General features: G+C 40.7%; 1 protein-coding gene across 5 annotated transcripts in view; it reads left to right on the top strand.

The window, feature by feature from the left end:
• Positions 1-72: 72 nt before the first annotated feature.
• The window catches only part of RBBP5 (RB binding protein 5, histone lysine methyltransferase complex subunit), a 36,001-nt gene continuing 16,427 nt past the window's right edge, over positions 73-19,646 (top strand). For 2 of the 5 annotated variants that reach the window (XM_011223628.3, XM_002918215.4), the window contains exons 1-3: positions 74-239; positions 11,895-11,920; positions 12,837-13,009. In XM_011223628.3, the coding sequence (XP_011221930.1) occupies positions 221-239; positions 11,895-11,920; positions 12,837-13,009 (218 nt within the window). In that variant the 5' untranslated portion in view covers positions 74-220. Of the gene's footprint in view, positions 240-4,194; positions 4,621-11,894; positions 11,921-12,836; positions 13,010-19,646 lie in introns of all 5 variants that reach the window. The other 3 variants (XM_019798577.2, XM_034667116.1, XM_034667117.1) reach the window with 3 other exon arrangements.

Below are 19,646 nucleotides of genomic sequence, written 5' to 3'. Positions count from 1 at the left end.
TTTGATTAGGCATATACATCGGCAGCCCATTTGAAACGAACAAGGAAGGCGGGGGAAGAAAGCGGAAGCCGCGGGGTCTTCTAAACCAGAAAGTCTCCGGAGCTTGCGCTAAGCTATTTGCGGCGCCCCCCCTCTCCCACTTACACGCAGGTCTCAGAAACAAGCAGGGGGAAAAGGCGTCGTTCCTGGAGCTGAGACCAGGCGGCCGGAGTCCTCAGGGATGAACCTCGAGTTGCTGGGTGAGGAGGGCTATGGTTGCGTCGTAGAAAACCCTTTGGTCCTGGAAAGGAGGGAACCCGGGCGGGAGGGACTCAGGCTGCAACCTTAGGGACATAGTTCTGCTGTGGATCATTGGGCGCTCCTGTTATGGAGCAGCAGCGGGAGGAGGAAGCCCAGCTTCTGCCTAAGCAGAATGCATTCCTTTTCCCGAGGCTACTTTCAGATCAGTGGTGGAGCGGTAGGGACAGTTTGTGACTTCGATTTGATTGCAAGGATCGAAGGTGCTGAAGTAGCCCAGAGCAGGCAGGACCAGAGGTTTTGGAGAGGAAGGAAGCTGAGGATGTGAGGCTTGAGGTGAAGCTTGGAAGACGTGTCAGGGGTTTGGGTGCCTGGAAAAGTTAGATTGTTTCGTAGAAATACGGGATCCCTAAGGAGGGAAACTTGGAGATCTTCTAGTTCAAGTCCCTCATTGGACAGATGAAAAAAGTCTAAGCGGGTAGGGACTGGAAGGCACTAAGTGAGTAAATGACATAGTTGGCACTAGAATCCAGTTATCTTGACTTTTTATTTAAAGTCCTCAACTACCTGGGACGGTGTGTGAAACACTGAAAATTACAGAAGCAGTTGCTTTTTGTCACCCCCTCTGTGAGTCATTTCCTCCCTATCCCTTACCCAAGCTGTTAAAAACTTAGGTCCTTTCTTCTAGGTTTTCATTAGGTGTTTTTTAGCATGATAGCCTAGGGATGTCTGAGGTTTTCTGGATTTCCTAAATGACTTGTCTAAAGTTAAGGTTCTTTACAAAACAAGACTCAGAAGTTGTACTGGATGTTAAAAGGGCTACAAAGATTTTAAGGAAATGGTCCTTACTTTTAAGGAACTTTTTGTAAAGCAAGGAGATTAAGGTGATTATCTAAAAAGCCATAATATATTGCAGAACATAGGCCTTTAAGGGTCATTACCAAGTGCTAAGAACATTTAGAAGAGGGAGTGGATGTCTCTGAGGCAGCAGAAGAAAGGTAACCAGGAACAGAAGATCTAAGGAGGAGTTGGAGTTTTGAGTGGATATTTAAGTTTGATAAAATAGTGACAGACTGAAGCATGAAGATACAAGAAGTGCTTATTAGGAATGTTTGCGCTAAGACATATAGTGAGAGAACACCTAAAGAATGTTCCTGCTTGGCCAGCTTGTGGGTACTGTGAATATAGGGAAGGCTTAGAGATGCCATCTGTTTTGTGGAGGCTCTTGAATGCCCAGCTGAAAAGTTTGTGCTTGTTAAGGAAGGCAGGGGAGATCCATTGAAGGGTTTTGACCTGGTAAGTAACTTAATCAGAGCTAATGATTTTTTTTTTTTAAGATTTATGTGACAGCAACATGTCATTGAGTCTTGGATGGTGTGAAACCAGTTTGGAGGGCTAGAGTAAATGAGTGATAAAGGCCTGAGCTAGCAAATGTAATGAAGAGACACTGAGCAGGTAGAGTTCACAGAATTTGAGGATTGATTGCATGTGGTGGTGGTGGTGAGGAACTATGAAGTGGAAATCGTGGGAGCCAATGGTGGTATTATTGATAAACATTTAAGAAAATTGGGAAAAGACAGCATTGGGCACGTTGAGTGTGGATCTGGGTTTCAGGAGGTAGGTTTAGATTTATGAGAGAGATGTGTACTTTTCCTGCAGGTGGGCTTGCTGAAACCTTGTGAGTGGATGACAAGACCAGGGGAAAAGGTGCGCGGGCAGAAAGAGAAAAATTCGGAGGGCAGAATCTTGGACAGTTTCCTCTATTTTGGGATTAAGAGGAGGAATAAATGATAATAAATTAAGAGTTATTTTTGAAGTTTTTAAGAATAAGGGTCGACCTCTGGCCTCCACTCCACCTCCCACACCTTTGTAAAATGATTGTACTCTAGCTTCGGCTCAAGTTGCTAAGGGGTGCCAAGTTGCCTAAGGACTGTACAGAGCAGGGCTTTCTCAGCTCTCAGCCTCAAGTGCTCTACAACTGGCTTCTGAGAGCACACCAGTGTCTATTCTCTTCCACCTCTACATGGATAAATATATGGAAGCACTCAAAAATTTGCCTAGCTCTGGGGTGCCTGGGTGGCTCAGTCGTTAAGCGTCTGCCTTCAGCTCAGGGCGTGATCCCGGCATTCTGGGATTGAGCCCCACATCAGGCTCCTCCGCTATGAGCCTGCTTCTTCCTCTCCTACTCCCCCTGCTTGTGTTCCCTCTCTCGCTGGCTGTCTCTCTCTCTGTCAAATGAATACATAAAATCTTAAAAAATGAAAAAAATGATTGTTAAAAAAAATAATAAAATAGAATAAAAATTTGCCTAGCTCACAATAAGTACTATATAACTCTTAATTTATTATTACTGAAATCAAGAGTCGGACACTTAACTGACTGAGCCACCCAAGTGCGCTGAGAAGGTTAGACAATATAAAAGAAGGCTGGGTCCAGAAATCTACAGTTCTATGGAAATAATTGAGTTTTAAAGGAGAAAGTTAATGATTGCAGATAAAAAGCCTGAAGGAACAGAAGTCATGTGATTGTGGAAGACTATCTGGCGTATAAAGGAAAGGAAGGATAATGTGTTCTTAATGTGGACACTCAAGATACTAATTTTACGTCTGCATACACTTTTGAGCCCTTGCTGTGTATCCGACGGTATGTGCTGGAGATACAAAGTTAAATAAGAGCTTTTCAGAACTATTTTTACTATAGCTCACAGTAAGAATTTCTTTTTCTTGAGAGAGGGGTAGGGGAGGGAGAGGCAGAGGGTAAGAGAGAGTCTTTTTTTTTTTAAAGATTTTATTTATTTATTCGACAGAGATAGAGACAGCCAGCGAGAGAGGGAACACAAGCAGGAGGAATGGGAGAGGAAGAAGCAGGCTCATAGCGGAGGAGCCTGATGTGGGGCTCGATCCCATAACGCCAGGATCACGCCCTGAGCTGAAGGCAGATGCTTAACCGCTGTGCCACCCAGGCGCCCCAGAGGGAGAGAATCTTAAGCAGGCTCCATGCCCAGTGCTGAGCCCGATGCTGGGGCTCGATCTCACAACCCTGAGATCATTTGGGTGCTCAACTGATTGAGCCACCCAAGGTGCCCAAGAAATCTGTTTTTTATCACAACTCATCATATGTACAAATACATATAACTAAGTTTCTCAAAATTATACTCAGTCCCTGTATGCTCAGTGTCCTCTGATGCCCTCTGTTCTAATCTATTAAAAAACTTGTTGGGGTTCACTAAATTGATTGACCCACTTATGATGGGTTGGGTCCTCCCGTTTGAAAAACATTGAAATAAGATGCAGCCTTTGCCCTGAATAAATACGTAGAACTAGGGGGAGTGAAACATAAATAATTGTGTCTAATATGGAACCGTAATAAGTGAATGCATTATGGGAGTTCAGCTGAAAGCAATTCATTCTGCATTGTTGAGGTTGGCAGAAGAATTTGGGAATGATTTTACAGAGGAAGCGTTATTTGACCCAGACAGCACAGATAGAGTAGGGCTTTTGCAGATGGACACGTTAGAGAAGGTAATTAGCAGTGCCGAGAATAGTTGGGGCAAATATTCTGAGGCTCGAGTGTGTGTTAATGTTCAAGAAGTGGTCAGTGATCTCCAGCTGGTGCATAGGGTGGGTTCTGCGAGGTTCTATACTAGGTGCTCATGGGAAGTTGGCCAAACATGCAGTGGAAAATACTGTTTGGGCCAGAATGAAATCACTTTTTAAAATTATACTTAGATGTTTAGTATACTGTTGGGTGAGGAAGATTTTTAAGCAGCTAAGTGACAGGTGAGATTTGGGTCTTGGGAAGTTGGTTGTGGCAGCTCTGTGAGGGAGGCGAGACTGGAGCCAAGGACTTGTAATTATGGTGGTGAAGGTGTCGGATGAGGGTGGGGTGGGATCCACACGTACAAGTTGTATTTCTCTAAAAGAAATGCCACTGACTGTGTCCTCCCTCACTTGTTAGATTGAAGAAATAGAATGGAAGCTGCTACTCTGCGCCTAAGCGTTACAACAGGGAGGAATTGGTTGGAATGAAACATAGGGCCATTGGGAGAAAAAGGCCGTGCTCTTTTAGAGCTCATGATAATCAGGGCTTTAAGGAGATGGATGTTGAGCAGTGTGGAGAGTAGACCTTATTCCATGTCAGAAGACCAGGAGGAAGAAGGCTGGAAAGGCTTGGAAAGCTAAAGGACAGTTTCGAGAAAGGATCTTCACGGGACAAAAAGGAGGAGGCCCTTGAAGAAGCTGGTGTGGCTGCACTGGAAGCAGTGTGAACTCGCGTTCCAGAAAGGCGGCTCCGTAGCCGGAGGTGAAGGTCTGAGGGGGACAGGCTTTTAAAGAAGAGCGTCAGGAAACTAATGTGGTTGAAGGCCAAGACTGCAAAAATGAGGTAACTAGAAAGGGTTTGTAACATGATGTGGAGAGTGAAGAGTAAAAAAATTCCTGCTTGGTTGGGCTGGATGGTGTAATGCCAAAATTATTCAGCACCTAGCAAAGACCTTTTGTGTGCCCCCCGGGGGGCTTTATTGGTAGAGGGGATGTGGGAAGCTTAACTTCTAATTTTTCTTTTGTCTTCTCTGGGAAAAAGTATGGTTTTTTGGACCAAATAAAGTGAACACTGGTTGTTGCCAAGAAAAACCCTCTCTAGGTGGAGATTTTAGGTAGGTCACTTAGCTCACATCTCTTGGCCGTGAGGGCGTAACTGGTGGTGATCTTTGAGATTTGGGGAGAGAAAGGAAGATGTACTGAAGGAAAGCAGATGGACACATTTTGACTTTTAATAAAGGGTGGGTATGTTGTGTTTTACAGATGATAGACTAATAACCTGAGGTCAAATTCGGGCAAGATTCTAGAGCCATTTTAGTGCAGTTGTAGTTCAGAGTATGGTTTCTGGGTCAGGTTCCAATTTTGCCAGTTTTTAACTGTGTGAACTTGAGAAGTGACTTAACTTTAAAGCCTGACTTTGTTCGTCTGTGAAATGGAGTGTCATAGTTCGCTCCTTGGGGAGTCACAGATACACCAGGTGGAGCTGGTGCGCCAAGTAAACTTTATTTGAAGCGTGTAAGGAGATCACGGGGAATAGCTTCCAAAGCCATGACTCTGAGCCAGCGTGAATGGGTGCCTTCCATTTAGGGTTAGGATGAATATCGTGGGGAAGCCCTGTTCTTGCACAGAGAGGTGAGCAGGTGAGCTTAAGGCTTTGCAGGGCCCTTAAGGAAACCTACACGTACATTGTTATGTAAATGAAGCTTGTGCTCCTCCCTGGGCAGAGATTTTAGTATTATAATGAGGTAGAGGTAGTTGGAGGTCACTCCATGGTCCATCTGCCCAAGCACAGTCAAGGGTTATGCTCAGACTGGTCTGGGGGGTCTGAACCCTGCTGCTCGAGGCATGGTTTCAGTTTCCATTTGCCTGCGTGAAGAGATCAATGGAAAAGAAGAGCTTGAGGAAGAATGGGGGACAGAGGTTGGCGAGTACCAGCAGGTGGGCAGTAAAGGTCAGGTCTTGGGGTCTAGCCAGTGACAGCAGTAGTCACTTCATAGTGAAGGGAGAGCGCCGAATGGAAATCCACAAAAGACCTTGGCACAGAGTCGGACACATAAGCATTCAGTAAGTGTAGCTGCGAATGACAAATGCAGGTCTGAGCACTTCAGAGAAATGATGAGCCAGTGTGAGCTTAAGTCTGGAAAGCTCGTTGTGGTTCTTCAATTTCTTACTTTTCAGATGAACAAGTAGAGCACATACTCATCTCAACAGTGGAAACAGCTCAAACACGCATACAGAAAAAAACTTCCTCTCTCCCCTTCCCCAAATGGTAACTGTCTAAAGTTTATCCTTTTATAGCTTATTCCTTGCTCACACAATTAAACAAATTTATTAGAGTTTTGTTTTCGCTTTTTTACCAAAATAGAACCTTTTTATACACATTATGTGAATCTTGCTTTCTTAACACTATAGGATGCTGTTACTACACATGAGGAGATAATAGACCTGATGGATTTTAATGCATTCATGTAGATACACACACGATATAGAATTTTAATGGTAAAATTTCCATGCTTTTTAAAAAAAAAAGTGGTCTTTTTTTCCCTTGCCGCCTCCTTTTTGTTATCCCTTGTGTTTCCTTCCATATTTTTCTCTATACTTATATATACTTGTGTGTGTTTGAGTGTGTGCGCGTGCACACATGATAATAAAAAATGAGATTATATAATATGCACTTTGTGTTTTGCCTTTTTTTCTACTTAGTAACACCAATGCAAATTTCTCTGAGAGAATTAATGTAATTTATTAGTATTTTTATATTTGAATACAAAGTAATTTATTCATCCATTCCACTATTAATGGACATTTACCTTGTTCCCGGTTGGGTAGGTTTTCTTTGTTTTTTGGCCACCAAGAACAATATTTGAAATATTTGTACTTCTGTCTCATTGTTGTGTTTACATCTATGGAGATTAGATTCCCAATTGTAGGATTGCTGAGGTAAGGACTATATATGTTTTGCTTTTAATAGATGCTGTCAGATCCCTTTTCCAAAAGGCTATAACAGTTCACATTTTTACAGGTAATGTGTAAAATATCCCTTTGCCCTCCCTTCCACCCCCAGGTGTTCTCTCCCTAAATTTTCCTGTTTTTTTTTTTTTTTTAAAGATTTTATTTATTTATTTGAGAGAGAGAGCATGAGCAGAAGCAGAGGGAGAGAAAAAGGGAGAAGCAGACCCTCTGCTGAGCAGGGAGCCTGATGCGGTGCTCAGTCCCAGGCCCCTGGATCATGACCTGAGCTGAAGGCAGATTGCTTAACCCACTGAGCCACTCAGGCGCCCTTAAATTTTCCTGTTTAAGGATGAAAGTGGCATCTCATTTTTATTTCTCCAGCTACAACTGAGTTTGATTACAATTTCCTCCGTTTAGAGGCCATCTGATTTTGTTCTTCTGTGACTTGTCTGTTCATGTTAAAAATTTGTCTTTTGGGTTTTTTCTTACTGATGTATAAACTTGCTTTGTAATACAGGTATCAACTCCTATCAGTCATCTGCCTTGAAGATTTGTTTCTAAATCTTGACTGTTAATGGGAACTTTTGCCCTGCAAAATGTTATTTTTATTTAATCAAACCTATGTCTCTCTTTTTTTTTTTTTTTTGGTGTTCCTTACTTGATTAAGGTTTTCCCTACCCTAGATTATACTTGTAGTCTCCTAGATATTCTTCTAAGACTTTTGTTCTTTAAAAACATTAATTTGCCTGAAATTTATATGTAATATGAGGGGAATTAATAACTTTTTCCTCTTCCTGGATGGTCACTTGTCATTCCCTGTATGTTAAATAAATCCTCCACTAAATTGAAATGCTACCTTTATCATATATCAGGGCCTTACAGTACATTTAGAATTTTTATTTTAACACTTGTCTTTATTCCATCTGGAATTATGTAAAATTTATTAATTTTTAGGGAAAGCTGTTAAGTTTTCCCATCTCAGAATGTAGATTGTCTTTTCATTTATTTAGATTTTGTGGCCTTACCTAAGATTTTATAGTTTTCTTCATACATGTCTTGTGTCTTCCTTATTATTTTACTACCTTTCTTATTACCTATTCCTTAAATATTTTACATGTTTGTAGCTGCTGTGAATGGAATTTTTCTTACATTTTTGGATACTAATTGCTAATGTAAAGAAAAGCTGTTAATGTTTGATGTTCTTCTTGTATAAGCCACCTTACCCTATTTTCTAATTTTTAAAAAAAGTTTATTTTTAAGTAATCTCTGTACCCAACATGGGACTGGAACTCATGACCCTGAGATCACGAGTCGCTCGCTCTTCTGACAGAAGCTAGCCAGGAGCCCCTTCCCTATTTTCTTACTGATTTAAAGCTTTCTTATTAGAGTCTCTTGTGTTTTCTGGGTATTCGATGATAGCAAAAGAGAAATAGTTTTATCTCCTTATATTCAATGGTTAAACCATTTATTTCATTTTCCATTGGCTTGAACCACGAAGATGGTTTTAACTAATAATGATATTTCCCGGGGCGCCTGGGTGGCACAGCGGTTAAGCGTCTGCCTTCGGCTCAGGGCGTGATCCCGGCGTTATGGGATCGAGCCCCACATCAGGCTCCTCCGCTATGAGCCTGCTTCTTCCTCTCCCACTCCCCCTGCTTGTGTTCCCTCTCTCGCTGGCTGTCTCTCTCTATCTCTGTCGAATAAATAAATTTAAAAAAAATAATAATGATATTTCCCCTCCTAGTTGCAGATATTAACTGAAAAGGTTTTCAGATTTCACCTTTTGGAATGATAATTGTGTTTTTGATAGATTTTATCATTTGTTGTAGTCCTCTATTCCTTTTATTAGAAGTGATTATGGAGTTTAGCAAGTGTGTTTTCAGGATCTACTGATAGGATCGTGTGGCTGTTACACAGACATTCTTGACTGAGGATATACATTAGGGCGCATTGTGCCAGAAGGTGTTTGGCATGCCCTTGCCATATAACCCTGTTCCTTGTTTTTCCTGCTATATCGTAATGTCTTCTTACGTGGTACAATAACAAATTCCAGATGCTTTGTGTTTAGAATTTGGTTATAATTGTATATGCTGTTAGTTACTTTGCAAGTCTGCAGAGTGTAAAGGTGAAATACTGTCTACCATTTATGTTGAGAAAATTTGTTTTCCTTTTTTTATTGTCTGACGGTTTGCTGTCAGTTATGTTGGCTTTATAAAAAAATATTTTTTTTCTGCTCAGAATAGCTTGAATAATATAGTAATTATCTGCTTCTTGAGATTAGGAAAAACTGCTCACAAAATCCTTGTGGGTCTGCCCCCCCCCCTTTAATGTTACATCTTTAACAACCATTCAGTGTTTTTTACTCATTGATCCAGTCAGGGATTTCTCTTCTGTAATTAGTTTTGGAAGTGTGTGTTTTGCTATAGAAGCCATTCATGTTTTTGTATCAAGTGTATTATGAAGTTAAATCTCTGAAGAGGGTTTTATTTCTCTTTGGCATCCACATCTTTGGGCGTCTTTTTTTCCCCTCTGCATGGTCTTTAAAACCTAAGAAATCTAATTGTCACGTAAAATGGTAGATGGTGGCAAGATGGAGAATATAAAAGTGGTTTTGAGCATTCTCTGGGGAAAGTGCCTTGCGTTCCTATAATCCCGCTTGACAGCAGTCTGGCTCAGGCCCCAGATTAGCCTAGTCCTGTCACTTTTTCTTTGTGCTCCTTAAACACCTTGTTGTGATTCTGTTAACTAGGATGATCTGCAAAAAAGAAAAACCCAGCCTAAAAACATAAACCAGAAATACAAGGGGTATAGGGGCGCCTGGGTGGCGCAGTTGTTAAGTGTCTGCCTTCGGCTCAGGGCGTGATCCCGGCGTTCTGGGATCGAGCCCCACATCAGGCTCCTCGGCTAGGAGCCTGCTTCTTCCTCTCCCACTCCCCCTGCTTGTGTTCCCTCTCTCGCTGGCTGTCTCTGTCGAATAAATAAATAAAATCTTTAAAAAAAAAAAAAAAGAAATACAAGGGGTATAGTCTGCATTGAGAAGTGATCATACGTTGAAATGGTCCCTGGATTCTGGACTTGCTCAGAATCTCCTTTGTGGCTTTCCCTTATCTCAACACAGCAAGTCACACTCTGCTCCTTCACCAGTACTTTATATTTTCAGGTTGTGGTTTTTTATTTGTTTTTATTTTTGGATAAATGCTTTTTTTGTTTGTTCCTCAGCCATGTGAATATAGATCTGTCTTACTGATTTGGAAAGATGTATAAGCTAAGTTGCTACTGAAACAAGTCACGTTATATATGTAATGCTTTATTTAAAAGACACAACTGTAAATATGAATGCTTATACAAATCTATGCTTTTATATTTGCTTATACAAATAAGCATATAGAAACATATGGAAGCTTTTACCTTGGTGAGTGGGTTGCAGGGAGGAAATGATCATTTGTTGATTACGCATTTCTGTATTACACGTATTCAGTAACTTGAGAAAATTTCTTTCAAAAACCTCTCGATCGGGGCACCTGGGTGGCTCAGTCAGTTGAGCATCTGCCTTCTGTCCGGGATGTGATCCCAGGGCTCCCTGCTGAGTGGTGGGCCTGCTTCTCCTCTGCCCCTCCCCACATTCTCTCTGGATCTCGCTCTCTGTCTGAAGTGAATAAATAAAATCTTTAAAAATAAATAAATAAAACCTCCCGGTCTGGTTTTAGCGTTTCAGTTCATTCTTTCATCATTGAATGCAGTCAGTCACCTTCAATCTGGTTCACATTAGATACATCAAGATAATTACCCTTTGGGGACATTTACCTTTAGTTTCATCTTTCTTTTAGTGTTCTTTATTTTAGGGCCTGTGTTTTTTTTTTTTTATTCGTTTTAGTGTTTTCAGTCTAGTTTTTCTTTCTTCTTTTTTTTTAAAGTAAGTAATCCCTACACCCAACTTGGGGCTCAAACTCACGAACCCCAAGGTCAGGAGTTGCATGCTCTTCTGAGTGAGTCAGCAAGGTGCCCCCACTCTCTAGTTTTCAATTAATTTTTATAAAGGACAGAATGTAATAAAACTGGTTTTCAAACTTTTTTTTTTTTAAGCGGTAGACTTCTTTTTTTAAATGAAATCTGATTTGGATGCCTTATGTGTAAAGCAACTTGGATGGATCTGTAGTTCTTAGTATAGTTTAAAAACCACTGTAGTAAAATACTCAGGTAACGTTATAAGTACATCCTGACAAAGACAGTGTTGCTGCTGACGTGACACTTCTGAGAAGCAGGCGGTATCTTCGTGCCATCATCTATAGCTCGAGGTATTTGTGACTCTGGTGTGAACACTCCATTTCATACAGGAAGAGCATTCAGGAGTGTTGGCCCCCAGGTGTCGTTTGCTTAAGAAATTGATACAGAGAATTGCATCTTGTTAATCAACTACCAGATTATGCGACAATATAAATGTCATTATTAGGAAGGTAAATGGCCACTGCTGGTTGGTTGGCTGCTCTTAATGAAAGTTTTAGAGTTCATCTGACGTAAGATAGTTTGACAGATTGGATTTTTTTAAAAGTTTATAGTTCAAAATAACTAGCATAACCCCATTACCTGTTTACATAAATAACATTTTTATGAAAAATAACTATTTTCTTTCTTTTTTTTTAAAGATTTTATTTTTTTGAGAGGGGGGAACACAGGCAGGGGGAGTGGGAGAGGGAGAAACAGGCTTTGAGCAGGGAACCTTATGTGGGGCTCCATCCCAGGACCCCCGGATCATGACCCGAGCACAGGCAGATGCTTAAGGACTGAGCCACCCAGGTGCCCCCTGAAAAAGAACCATTTTCTAAAAAAACAGAAGAGCATTGTTTTACAGTTTTGCAAATTGTCCTTAATGCTTGCCTAAGTAGAAGTTGACAAAATTCTTGCATCATCTTTTGCATGCACTCTGTTACAATGTTACTGCTGCTGTGGCCTCAGGAGAACTCATCTGTAAACTTAGGAGATAGGAGAGTAGAGAGGCACTTGCCATTTTGGTATGATAATGAGAATAGGTGTGACCCTGTGGAGTCCCTGAGCCAGCGGCTGGTCCTCAGTCCACACTTTGCAAACCACTGTGTCCACCATTTGTGAGCTAGAGGATTCCTGCTATGTTGCAAATGCTCTATGAACTCTTTCTTTGCTTTGTTGCAGAGTCCTTTGGGCAGAATTATCCAGAGGTAAGAGTATAGTCTTTTTTTTTTTCTCTTTTTTTCTTAAGAGTGTAGTCCTGTTGTAGTCCTATTGTGAATTTAGGAGTATGGTAACTTGCTAGCTTTTGTGTTTGAGTGGAAAGTGTTATTTGATCTCACCCCCCCCCCATCCTTTTCTTTGACAACAGAAGCTTTAAGTGTGATGATACCTCTTTTGCTATAGTAAGGAACTCAATGTTTAATTTTGAGGAGAGAGAAAATAGGCAATATTGGTGGGCAATGTTACCATAACATTTTAATCTCATGTAATTCATTTCCCAGTAAATTTTAAAAAAGTGCTTTGAAGGATTTTTCACAAACAGCACCATCACCTGTATGTAGATTTTTTTCTGTGTGCTTTTCTAGTTTCAGTATTTGCGGTAATAATATGTATGCTCTAAGTGTGCTTTACTTTTTTAAATGTAAAAATATTTTGTAATATTTGAAATGTGTTTAATTGTAGTCATTATGGTTATTTTAAATGGCTTGGTATGAATATAAAATAGTGTATTTGACTTTCCTAATGTTGCACATACAAGTTGTTGTAGGGGTTTTGTTTTAAATTATTTTTCTTGGAATAAATCCCAAGAACTATGATTACTGCGTCAGTCGGATGACTCTTTCTTTTCAATGAATCTTGTTATATTTTGCCTAATCTCCCTGCACAGTGGGTACAAAGTTATACTGGTAATGTATGGGATTTATCACATCTGTTTATAAATATTTTCTTGTTTTGGCTAGTTTAATAGGTATAAGAACGTTCACACGTAAGAGTTTCTTTTGGTGTACGTCATAATTTAAATTAAAGAGAAGTGTCATGTCATAGGTGATAGAGAATCTTTAAGAAATAATTTGGGTACCTCGGTGTCATTGTCTATATTCTTGTATTCATTTTAATTTTTAGGAAGCCGATGGAACTTTGGATTGTATCAGCATGGCCCTGACTTGCACCTTTAACAGGTGGGGCACGCTGCTTGCAGTTGGCTGTAATGATGGCCGAATTGTCATCTGGGATTTCTTGACAAGAGGCATTGCTAAAATAATTAGTGCACACATCCATCCAGTTTGTTCTTTATGGTAAGGCATTTTAACATTAATATGTTTAATGTGAGTTGAATTGGGATGAATGGTGACTGTGTAATTACCAATCTCATTGTACTAGATATTTTAATACTTAGAGTTTTAAGTGTTCGGTCATTAGTACAGTTTCTCATAGCCTCTGTAGACCTTGAATCCATGCTGTCTTTGGAGCAGCTCTGGGGGGAGAAATTGAGTGTACTTGTGGATCTGTATCAGGCTCTGTCTGAGGATATTTCAGTACTGAAAGCTGTATTTACGGATTACAGCTGTAGTAGTATTTGTGATATTGACCTTTTATTTAGAATGGAAAATCTTGATTAGGAGGGAAGCTTGGAAGTCATCTACTTTAGTTTTGTCCAGGTTCTTGAATTCCAGCAGTTTTAGTGATCACAGGCTTGTCTGTTCCTTCACTGAATTATGGTTAAGGCTTTCCACAGATTGAGCTAGGATCTAGTGTAATGTAAATTCCCATTGATTTCTTCTTACTCTTTGGGACTACTGTGTTTGCTTAGGAAAGTTTTATTTTAGGGCAGCACTTCTTCTAAATGAACTTGGGGCCAAAAACATGAAATCACATCTAGATTTTTTTTTTTTTTTAAGATTTAATTTTTTTTTTTTAGAGAGAGAGGGATTGCCTGCTAGTGAGCTGGGGAAGAAACAGAGGGGGAGGGAGAGGGACAAGCAGACTCCACACTGAGCCTGAGTCCCATGTGGGGTTCAGTCTCACGACCCTGAGATCAGGACCTGAGCCAAAATCAAGAGTAAGACGTCCAACTGACTGAGCCACCAAGGTGCCCCATAATCACATCTAGATTTATGAAGCTGTAACCTATTTCCTTTTGTTTAAATGGAAATGGCAGCTATATTGTAAAGCACTGGATTGGGAGAAGGCCTGAATCCCTGTCTAGGTTTGGCTGCTAATGAACTAGCTTTGGCCAAAACTTGTCTTTAATATGCAAAATGTGAGTACCAGCCACTCCCACATGTTAAAAATAATGCATTTGTTTTCATTGTAAAATAATATATTATCATTTAAAGCATTAGGAAAATACAGCCAAAGCAAAAAGAAGTACTCGTATCTCCCATAGGCCCACCACCCAAGTATTACTACTGTAAAGATTTTAATATATTTCTATATATAGTTTTTAAAGAGCAGAATTGTAATTGTGCTATATTCTATTTTGTATTTTACTTTTTTCCTCCTTAACACCAGATAATTTCCTACTTGCATAGCCTCTTAAAACTTTTTTTATGGCTATTTATCTTCTCATGGCTAAATCATAATTTACTTAACAGTTCTCAGCTAGTTTCTCTGTTACATGTTTAGTAAATGTCCTTGTACATAAACTTTTTCACTTATATATTCATTCATTGAGCAGCGTTGAGCGTGAATTATGTAGCAGATGCAGGTACTGAAGCTTTGTGTTTCCTATGCAAGAACTGTGTTGGAGATTTAGTGGAGGCAAAGGTGCGAAGGAGATGATCCATGTACTGGAGGAGAACAGTGGTCAGGAAAAGCTTCCAAGGAGAGATAATTTCTAAACTCAGACTTGTAAGATACAGGTGTTTGCCAGTTGTATTCCAAGCGAAGGACGGTGCCCAGGCAAAGGTACATCAAATGAGCACGAGAAGATGGGGAACTGCAGGTAGCTGAAGATAGCTGGATTGTGGTGTGGGAGATGTGATATGGCAAGAGCCAGTGAACTGAGATCCTCATGGAGAATGCTGTGTACCCTAGTAGGAATTTGAACTTCATCTTATAGGTAACTGTGAAGCCATTAAGACATTGTGGGAAAGAAAGTGATATGATGATGTGGGGCGCCTGGGTTGCACAGCGGTTAAGCGTCTGCCTTCGGCTCAGGGCGTGATCCCGGCGTTCTGGGATCGAGCCCCGCATCAGGCTCTTCTGCTGTGAGCCTGCTTCTTCCTCTCCCACTCCCCCTGCTTGTGTTCCCTCTCTTGCTGGCTGTCTCTATCTCTGTTGAATAAATAAATAAAATCTTTAAAAAAAAAAAAAAAGAAAGTGATATGATGAGCTTTTTATTTTTAAAAACATCTCTACAAAAAAAATCTCTAGGACAACACGTGTTAAAGAGATTGACGGAGGGGCGCCTGGGTGGCACAGTGGTTAAGCGTCTGCCTTCGGCTCAGGGCGTGATCCCGGCGTTACGGGATCGAGCCCCACATCAGGCTCTTCCACTGTGAGCCTGCTTCTTCCTCTCCCACTCCCCCTGCTTGTGTTACCTCTCTCGCTGGCTGTCTCTATCTCTGTCAAATAAATAAAATCTTTAAAAAAAAAGAGAGAGATTGAGGGAGACAGAGAGTGAAGATAGGGGAAGTGCAGAGATCTCGGCTAGAGCACAGCGGCAGCAGGCCTGGGGCTGAGCGGTAGGGATAGGGGAGAGGGCAGAAATAAGAGTCCTGGTCATTAGTCATATGAGGAGTCTAAGCAAAGGGCAGAAGTTAAGATGATCCTCAGACTTCTGGCTTGGAGGAAGATGCTAATATAAAATTGAGGGGGAAATGGTAAGTTTGAGCTGATGGCTGTTGTATCCTGTTGTTTTATTGCAAATATTTGCCTTATGAGACCTTCCCTGTGAGATGGTAAGTGCTGTGATTTATGAGCCTGTCTGCCGTTTTACTGCTATATTCCCAGCATCTGGTTTTTGTGTTTGTTTTTTCCCTGAGCTTCTAATTTGGTGCCTGCTTAATGGAGTTTGGAATTGTTGGATATATTATTATTACGTTTTTCAGTGGGAGATCCTCTCCTAGTTTTCACTTGTTTATAATTTCATTTTCAAAATTAGAGCCCCTTCTATTTTAACAGAAATACAAGCTTGCTATGGGAAAAAGAGAAAAGGATGTTAAGTACAAAAGGGGATTGTGCTTAAAGGCTTACAAGACCGACAACAAAAGTTGTCCCTTGTTTCTCCCCACTCCCAGTATGGTCTGGTTCCCCGTGTGCTTTCATTTTTTTTGTCTGTTCTTCTGATATTTATCTTCATATTTCTAAATAACGTGTACGTTACTTGGTTTGTTAATTTCAGAAATTATCCATGGACACACTGTTAGAGTGTATGCAAGTTTTAGCTCACCCTCTTCCCTCCTGTCGTTCACTGAAATGGGGTGGGTCACTGACTTTTTTGTTGTGAATCCTAATAGAAGGACATCTTTAGGCCTCTTTTTTTTAGCTTCACATTCTCTAGAAGGATTGTCTACTTGCCTTTCTGAGGGATAAGCGTGACTGCAAGTGTTCTAGGGCTGGTGGGAGAGAGTCCTTTGGTATGCGGACTTGAACTTGATCCGTTTATGTTCACTTCTTCATTTTACTCCTGCCTTTCTCTGCCCCTCAAGTCCGAAGTCTGGGAATACGTTCATCTTGTCTCTAATACATATCATTGTTAATGTTTTTTGAGCACTCGTTATGTGCCAGGCACTGGACTAGGAATTTTGTATATACTGATCCTAATTCTGTCAGCAGTCTTCTGCTGGGTGGGTAATGTTATTGCTCCCGTGTTATGGGCGAGGAAATTGAAGCTCAGAAGGTTATATAACTTGCCCAAGATCACACAGCTAAAAGGTGGTAATGTCCAGGCTCAGCATGAGTCTGACCCTTGAGCCTGTGTTCTTAACCATGGAGGTATACTGCCAGCCAAGTTCCTCAGTAGCAACTCCTCTTCATTGTAAGATTTGGGTAAATACTGGTTTGGGGTTTCTTTGTTCCTTCTGTTTTTCTTTCTTTTTTATTTTTTAAATTTTATTTATTTATTTTTGTCCCTTCTGATTTTCATTTTTCCCCCCTGCTGCCTTGTGGTTTTCTTGAACATTTTTTAGAATTCCATTTTATCTGCAGTAGTCCCCCTTATCTGTGGTTTCCCTTTTTGTGGTTTCAGTTACCTATGGTCAACCACAATTAGGAGGCAGATGATTTCTGACATGTTGTCAGAAGGGCAGTAGTGGCCTAATGCTGCATCACGATGCCTGTGTCCTTCCCTGTGCTTCATGTCCTCACATAGGCCCTTCATCATCTCATACCATCACAAGAAGAGTGAGTACAGTAAGAGAACTCGAGAGACCACATTCACATCGCTTTTATTACAGTATATTGTTAATTGTTCTGTTTTATTATCAGTCGTTGTTAATCTCTTATGTGCCTAACTTATAAATGGAACTTTCTCATATATACATACATAACAGAGGTTATGTACAGGAAAACACAGTCTACATGGCATTTGATACACTGTTGGTGGCTTTAGGCGTCCATGGGGGGGGGTCTTCGTATCCCCCATGGATAAGAGGGAACTACTGTGTAGTATTTGTTGAGAGTGTTTGTATAACTTTTTAGTGGTGACTAGGTATTACATTGTGTACCCCTAGCTTATTACAGTCTGCTGGTGTTGACATTTTACCAGTTCAAATGAAGTGGAGAAACCGTACCTCCATTTACCCTCCTTTGTGTTTAATTGTCTTAATTATTTCCTCTGTGTACATTGAGACCCACATGAGACAGTGTTACAATTTTTGCTTTAAATGTCAAAACTAAAGGGGAAAAAATTGATCTTTCTTACTTATATTTTTATTTTCATATTTTTTTTCCCCTCATGTTCTAAGATGCCTTCTTTTATCATTTCCTTTCCATTTAGAGAACTTCCTTGAATCGTCCTTTTAGGGTAGATCTTCTGGCCAAATGTCTTGGTTTACCTTTTTGTTCCTGAAGGTCATTTTTGTTGATAATAAAATTTGGGTTGGCAGCTCTTTTTATCTCAGCACTCTTCAAGTGCCACTTCCTTCCATGGTTTCTGGTGAGAAATCTGCTGTCACGTGAACTGTTTCCATAGATAAGATATCCTTCCTCTCTTGCTGTTCTAAGGATTTTTTTTTTCTTTTTGTCTTTAGGTTTCAGAGGTTTGTCTCTGTATCTTGGAGTGGATTTCTTTGAGTTCACCCTGTTTGACGTTTGCTCAGCTTCTTGAATCTGTAGGTTTTATACCTTTTGCCTAATTTGGGAAAATTTCAGCCATTATTCCTTCAATACTTTGAAGCCCCATTCTTTCTTCTCTTCTAGGACTCTGATGATGTGGATCATAGATCTTTTATTATAGTCCCACAAGTCCCCGAGGTTCTGTTCATTTTTTCTTAGTCTGTTTTTTCTCTTATTCAGATGGCATAATTACTGTTCTGTCTTCCAGTCCACTGATTCTTTCCTCTTTTTTTCTGCATTGGCTCCTGAACCCATCTGTTGGGTTTCTTATCTTAGTTGTGTTTCACATCTAAAATTCAGGTCTTCTCTACATCTTTTATTTCTTTGCTGAGATTTTGTTTTTGTTTTTGTTTTTTTCATTTATTTCAAGCATGTTTGTAATTGCTTTTTGAAACATACTTATGATGATTGCATTAAACTTTGTTGGATAGGGGTGCCTCGGTGGCTCAGGTGATTGGGCATCTGCCTTCAGCTCAGGTCATGATCCTGGGGTCCTGGGATCGAGCCCTCTGTCAGGCTCTCTGCTCAGCAGGGAGTCTGCTGCTCTCTCTCACTCTCCCTCTGTGCTCTCTCTCTCAAATAAATAAATAAAATCTTACAAAAAAAATAAAATCGTTGTCAAATAATTCTAATATCTGTGTTATCTCACTGTTAGTATCTGTTGATTGTCTTTTCTCATCCAAATTGAGTTTTTTTTTGTTCTTGGATTAATAGTCATTTTCAATTGAAACTTGGGCGTTTTGGGTATTGTGTTGTAAGACTGTAGGGATTATTTAAATCTTGTGTTTTAACTGGCCTCCTTTGACACCGTACAGAGACGAGAGGGTACCATCTTGTAAATTGCCAGATGGGTTAGAAGTCCAAGTTTCTTACTTGGCCTCATTATTCTAGGTGGGGTTGGAAGTTCAGGCTCCCCACTGGCCTCCTCGGCTGATACCATGCTGGCTAAGAAGGATAGGAGTACCTTGTTGCTGTTCGCCATGTGGTCTCCACTGACACTGTGGTGGGAGTCCTCATTACGGGCTGGTGGGTATGGAAATCTGGCTGCCTGCTGAGCTTTCTCTGACACCAGCGCAGTTAGTGGAGAAGGGTGCCTTGCTATGGCTAGGCAAGAGTGGAGGTCTGGATTAGGTTTAGATTTTGTTGACTGGCGTGGAGATGGGGCTGCAGTTTTTTCCACGGTGGTTGCTGGAGTAAAGTTGTTATTGCCTAAAAGTTTCTGTCTCTCTGCTCTGTCCTTTCTGGTCCTTTGGCTAATGAAAGCAAGCTCTTCTTGAGTCATTATTTGTGTGAGCTGTTGGTGTTACTGGGCTGTTGGCTTCTCTATCGCTTGGTCTGAGGTATATAAGGCAAAAAAGAAAATCCAAGAACTTTCTGTTGTCATTCCTCGTGTCCTGTAGTCTCTAGCCAATCAGTGTTTGCTCTGTCCTTCAGAGTCTTTTTTTTTTTTTAAGGATTTTATTTATTTATTTGAGAGAGATTGTGAGAGCACAAGCAGGAGCAGTAGCAGAGGGAGAGGGAGAAGCTCACTCCCCACTGAGCAGGGAGCCCGACGTGGGGCTCCATCCCAGGACCCGGGATCATGACCTGAGCCAAAGGCAAACACTTAATTGAGCCACCCAGGTGCCCCCAGAATCTTTTTGTTTGTTTTAT

Source organism: Ailuropoda melanoleuca, chromosome 8 (genome assembly GCF_002007445.2).
Source record: "Ailuropoda melanoleuca isolate Jingjing chromosome 8, ASM200744v2, whole genome shotgun sequence".
In the NCBI taxonomy this organism is placed as follows: Eukaryota; Metazoa; Chordata; class Mammalia; order Carnivora; family Ursidae; genus Ailuropoda; species Ailuropoda melanoleuca.
This window is presented reverse-complemented; position numbering and strand designations above follow the sequence as displayed.